This window comes from Abramis brama, assembly GCF_963993115.1.
Source record: "Abramis brama genome assembly, chromosome: 10".
In the NCBI taxonomy this organism is placed as follows: domain Eukaryota; kingdom Metazoa; phylum Chordata; class Actinopteri; order Cypriniformes; family Leuciscidae; genus Abramis; species Abramis brama.
The window spans coordinates 35,437,479-35,444,082 of NC_139972.1; the positions used below are offsets into that span (position 1 = coordinate 35,437,479).

The 6,604-nt window shown below is 39.2% G+C and overlaps 1 protein-coding gene across 1 annotated transcript; it reads right to left on the reverse strand.

The window, feature by feature from the left end:
- Positions 1-3,213: 3,213 nt before the first annotated feature.
- On the reverse strand, positions 3,214-4,203 carry LOC311091044 (olfactory receptor 52K1-like; the record flags this gene model as incomplete). Its single annotated transcript, XM_084126775.1, has 1 exon — positions 3,214-4,203. One exon carries the CDS (start codon positions 4,201-4,203, stop codon positions 3,214-3,216), a length of 990 nt encoding a protein of 329 aa, XP_083982901.1.
- Positions 4,204-6,604: the final 2,401 nt, after the last annotated feature.

Below are 6,604 nucleotides of genomic sequence, written 5' to 3' on the forward strand. Positions count from 1 at the left end.
TGAGTTTGTAGAATAGAGCATCAGAGGTTTGAGTAAATCTGTAAAGAATTGTTTAACATTCTTTGGTAACACTTTAGAATACTGTTTCTTACTTACTGCATAACTAATTAGGAATTATTAAAGAACTAATATGTAATTCTTCATTAACTACTTCTTCACTACTGTTAACTACTAAGGAAGATGTGTTAACTAATCAGTATGTAATATAATTTTATGATTGTTTTAAGTAACAGTTAGTTAATCAATAACTAATGAATTCTGTCATACCTCCGGAAGAACTACTATTTGTCATGATTCCGGTCTTGTGTTCCCCTTGTCTTGTGTGGACTTTTATGTTATTTCCTGTTATGTGCCAAGTTTTGTAGTCCTTTGTAGTTTTTCTTATTGATTAGTTCCTGATTGTTCCCAGGTGTGTCTTGTTTGTTTCTCATGTTCATGTTCTTTGTCTGGTGTTGTCCTTCTATGGATGTTTTGTGTGTGCTTGTTGTCAGTTTTGTTTGCTTTCCTTGCCCGCGTCTGCATTTATCAGTTTTGCCTGGATTTACTTTTATTATGTTTGTTTGAATAAATGTTTGCTGCATCTGGATCCCACTCTTGTTTCTCTGAAACAGCCTCCATTACACTATTAATGATCTACTTATTAAGGTTCAAGAAAAATAACTAATAACTAACCTCAGATTAGTTTTTATATTTTATATACAGTGCTGTTTTTGTGTCTGCTTTCCTCAGCATAGAATGCCATTGAGTAAATTCATGTATTTGAGGCAACGACTGAGGGAAACTGAAAATATAGGGAACATATTAGTAATTAATAAATAATTATCAAATAATTCTGCAGGAATTACTTAGAACCTGAAACAGTATTCTAAAGTGAAAATAGGGAACCCATTAGTAATTAATAAAGAATTGCCACATACTTCTGACTCAAACCAGACTTACTGTAAAAATAAAATAAAATAACATAATCATCTTAACCTTTGTAAAATACACGACAATGACTCGTTTAGGCTACATGATCTTCCTTTATTTCAGATGAGAATATTTCTTAATACAGCATATATTGTATTTCGTTTTAACATGTACAATACTGCTGCCTACATTTAAACTCGTTTAACAAACATTTTAAAATCAAAAGTTGAACCTTTAAAAGCAATTCAAGTGTAATCAACCGGTCTCTGTTCTCTCGTTTCCACAGTAGTGGTGCTGGATCTCTTGCGGGAGCTGGGCTCGTGTTCGGCAGGGAAACTGCTTAACTTCAGACCGCGCCGAAAGATGCTGTGACTGACTCCATAACCTGCCCATAAACAAACAGTGCACAGCTCTAAGAACATATTTTAACATTTGATGTAAATAGATTTAGTATCTGTATAAATAAAATAAAAATTCGCTCAATTATGACATTTTTTAATGCAAATATGACATTGTGTGAGATGTCTTTGTTATGGCAACTTGACATTACTAAAACAACACAACCTGTCATAAATATGTCATAAACATGACATAGCAGATTAATTATCAAACTTAAGAAACCACTTAGCTTTATGGGTTAACATTTCATTAAACTGTCATGTGGTTGGTTTTGACATTGGCTGTCATGAAGCCATTATAACATTTTAATGACAAATTAAATTTGTACCACTGTAGTTGAGGTCAAGAAAAACATTCATGACACAGTTATAATGGCCTCATGACAGCCAATGTCAAAACCAACCACCTGACAGTTTAATGAAATGTTAACCCATAAAGCGAAGTGGTTTCTTAAGTTTGATAATTAATCTGATATGTCATGTTTATGACATATTTATGACAATTTATGTTGTCTTGGTAATGTCAAGTTGTCATAACAAAGACATCTCAAACAATGTCATATTTGCATTAAAAATGTCATAATTGAGCGAATGACACTTAATGACAGTTGTCATAAACATGCATAAGACCTCCTTCATATTTATGACATCTGCCATGTCATGATTATGAAGGTGTCATGTCAGTCTTATGCACACCCCTTCAAGTAAAGTGTTACCCAAAATAATTTGTTTTATGCAAGGGATCAGGCGTTTCCATCACGCTAAAAAGACCGACTCCTTAGCTAGGTAGGCTAACTGACATTGCGTCATGTATGTTGCCTTGCATAAAAATAAAATGATTTACAGCACAGTAATGATTTTATAGATTAAATAAAACGTACACAACCCTGTATTTCGCAGAAGAAATGCACCATATCGGGCGGCGCTGAGAACTTTCCAGAAGAGGATGCAAATGCCCGCGCTCTTGCATCACCAAATCACTGTAAATTTAGGCTACCGCGATATTGCCAGAACTTGAATGGTGCAAAAGAAGTTTAAAATGAATAATAACTAAGTATAATAATAAGGTGTAATGTACATTATGATAAGTTTTGCTAATGAAATAAAACGTTTGCTTATAGGTAAATGTCTGCACTTATCTTTCTTATTAGTGCTGAAGAATGACTAAAACTGTATAAAAAATAAAATAAATAAAAAAACATTGATCAGTGGGTTTTTTTTACCTTTTAAGTACTTTAAAAATGAATTACCTTTGTACTTTTACTAAGGTAAATTTGAAAATGAATAGGCCTAATTATAATTTTACTGGAGTCATATTTTATTGGGGTATCTGTACTTTTACTCAAGTACTTGATTTGTGTACTTCATCCACCACTCCACTGCTAAAAGAAAACATGGATTATTGTAGTGACTTCTGTGTATGACTGTTCATTAGTAGTTACTTCATAGTTATTTTTTTTAACCTTAATTAGTAGAATTAAAAGTAGTTCTTCAGGAGGTATGACAACATTCCTTAGTTATTGATTAACTAACTGATATTTGAAAGTGTTACCCTTTTTTTTCATCTGTGTAAAAGGGTGCCTTCTCACCTATATAAACATTTGAATAACATTTTCTATTTGACATTTTTTTAATAAAACTACAAAAGAGAAGGAATCTATGTACAGTATGTATATAAATATGTAGTTGCTTTTATAAAATGGCTGCAACATTAATATGATAAAATTATGTGAAATTTGTTCTGAAATTCAAGGTAATTTGAAGTGGATTATTTGCATTGACCAAAATAAGAGTTATGTAAATATCAGTTACACATACACAATTTCAGATTCCAACTCTAATGCCATTAAACAATATACAAAATGTAATATAAGACATTCAAATGTGTCCATATAGGCCTTGCCATTTATTTAGTAGAAATAAAAAGTGCATCATTACACCTTTGTTCAGTCTTTAAATTAAAACCAAGTGCAAGTATTTTTCTTTGTAATATTTTTGTGAGGCTATTGCTGATCTCCTTTGTTCTAATTCCATAAATAAGTGGATGTAGAAGTGGAGGGATCAGGATAAAATGAATTGACATAAACACATTCACTTCTTTTGAAAGACTGAAATTAAATCGATTGTATATCACAGAAAAAAGAGAGGCCAATGAAAAATTAATAAAGGTAATCAAGTGTGGTGTGCATGTTTTTAGAGCCTTCTTTCGGGCGTTTTCTGATGCATTCAAAGAGACAAATAATATCCGCACATATGATAAGATGACAAAGATTAGAGGTAGAACAACAAAAGCAAGTACCAGACATATGCCATACAGATCTCCCCAGGTATTTTTGGCACAGGAGAGATTAACAACGGCCAAATTGTCACAAAACAACTTGTTTATTGTATACCTGCACATAGGCAACCTTGATGTAAGGTACACCTGTACAGCTAGAGAGCAGATAGGAACACAGTACACAATAAAAAGCAGAAGTCTTATTTTACCCGGAGTCATGATACTGTGATATTGTAGAGGCTTGCAAATTGAAACATACCTGTCATATGCCATAAGTGTCAGTATTGCATAAGCACATGTTGCATAAATATTAATAAAAAATACTTGCAGAATACAGTCGGTATACAGTATATCTTTCATATCATCAACAAGATTCTCCATTATTTTAGGAAGTACAGTAGATGATCCGATTAGTCCGTTAATAGCTAGGTTGAATAAAAATATGTACATGGGCTTATGGAGAGATGTGTCCAAGCAGATCACCAGCATCAGTGTTACATTTGCAAAAACAGTTGTAAGATAGACTGCAAGAGAGATTACAAAAACTCCATAATTAAGAGCACCAGGTGGTCCATAACTGGTAAAAATCAGAGTGATGTTCAAACTTGGCAGAATCATTTTCCTGATGAAGAGAAAGAAAGGCATTTCACTTTAGAACAAAAATGCAGTACACAATATTAACTGAAGGATTATATTCTGAGAGATCTATTTACCTAATGTTTACAGACTCTCTTGTCTTCTGAGGATCTGAGCTGCTGTAGCTTTATACTGTTTTATTCTACAAGGCCCACCTCCAGTGGATGTCATCTGCTTAAAGGCCCTACTCCCATTTTTTCAATTAAATAATAATTATAATATTGTTAATATTAGTATATATCAGTGTTATTAAAATGGCGGACCGCAGTCCGGATCTGGACCACGGCTTGGTTCCATCCGTACCACGAGACATAATTGCGTAATTTTACCGTTTCTACATATTAAAGTGAGCAACGGGTCAAAACAACAAGTGTTTCACACCACAATCACTCAGGGTTGTTTATGGTAATGATCTTTTGGAGCTATTTCTATACTATTTTTATCTAGAGCCAAAAGTGCTTTATTCAAGCCCTTTCCACTCCGTACGTGTTGCTTCTCTCTCTCCCTCGACTAAAAATGTAAAGCGCCACATTAAAAGCTGCAGATGAAGCGGTTATTTTAATAACAACAATAGCAGAAACATGGTGAGCAGCAAAATAGATACTGTACTTCTCTTACGAGAGGTTCTCTCGTATTGCGTAAGTTGCTTACGCTACGGGAAAGTTCTCTTTCTTCGAGATCTGAAGCCAAAAAATTATCCTTAATTTTGTATTCATTGTCAATGCAGTGCGGCAGCCGGCAGACCATGACAGGCTGTATAAGCGTGCTCATTGGTTGCCCGGCGGCAACTGCTGCGCGCCCTCCACACCCTTCTAACCGTCAAAATGGGTGTGGCCAGTGTGTATATAAGGAGGGCTCGCGGGCTGAGAATCTGATTTTCTTGTCTTCAGCGAAGCTCTTCGCATCGCTGGATCTTGAGAGCCGCCGCCGTTGAAACCAGCGACCAGCAAGCCTAGGACAGCGCCTGAGGAAACCGGCCGCCTTCGCCGCCTTCAGCCATCCGTGCCTGCTACGCTATCCGGCGTCATATCCTTTTATTACTGCTGTGTGTGTTTGCCCTGCGACACACACTTTCTCTCACTGTTCTAAAAGAGCACGAGGCGTTTTTGTCAAAATGCCTCGTTTTTCCTGCGGCTCCTGCCGCGCCCCGCTCAGCAACGGAGACCGCCACCTCTTCTGCGCTCTCTGCCTGGGCCGCGAGCACGCCGCCACCGCACTCTCTACGGGCGGCTGCCCCGAGTGCGAAGAACTTTCAATGTTGACCCTGCGGGCTCGACCTGAAGTTTTCGACCAAGCTGTCGCTCCGCCTGTCCCTGCCGGGCCGCGCAAGAAGAAGCTCCGCTCGCAGAGTCCACCGGAGACTGTTGTGACTGAGGAGCTCGCCGGAACCTCTCCCTCGAGCTTCGGGCGACAAGCCGCCAATTCTCACACATTTCTCAGTCCCCTCTTAAGTTCAGGTGGCTGGAAATATTACTATTGCAGTAAACGAGCCTGTTTTAATACACGCACGCCTGCAAACAAACATGAGGTCGCTCTCTCTTATGCTCGCGCTAAACGAAAGCTAATGTGTTCTTCCCTGTGGCTCAGTGGCAGAATCATAGGCTTTCACGCCAGAGACCTGTGTTCGATCCCAGCTCTCGCGGCAGATAAAAATGTATGCTGCTCGCTTCTCCGAGCTCGCAACCAGTTTTTCTTACATACAGAAAGCGAACCCGCCTCTCGCACCACTCCTACTCATGGTGCTCGAGTATTTATGAGCGTCTAAACACGAGGGAAGAAAAGACGGTTAACGTTAAGTCCCGCTGCGGCTGGACCACCGTCAAAGCTTCACGCTCTGTCAGTCCCCGTTGCCACGGCTACTGCAGATGTTTACCTCGCAGCCAACGAGCCGGTATATCTACCCGCTCGCCTGCGCGCAACCACCGTTCTCACGGCGACCCAGAGAAATCTCAAATGAGCATAATGTCTGGTTGCACGGCTCACGCCGCATGTGTTTCAAATGCAGTGAATGTGCCCACGTTTCCGTGTTCACCCCTGCACACAAGCACTATAAATCCCGTGTCTCTCACAGAGCCCACTCTCATAAAGCAGGCAAAAGCCGCTCGAGTGTTAAAAGTAGGTCACGTGTCCACCTCCCCGTGCCCACACCTACTCACTGCCCGCTCTGTCACACGGCCTCTCACGACCGGTCATGTTTAAATGTAAGTCCTGTGCCCGCCCTCGAGCGCTCACACATACTAACGTGCCTCACACTGTATGTTCCCCGTCCAAAGCCACCGGGACACTGTGTGTAAAACGGCCAGCTATCGCTGCATGCGAGCCGCCGTATTTAAGCACCAGCAAGAGCGCGCGCGCTGCGCCCGCGCCTCCGTTTCGAGCTCTC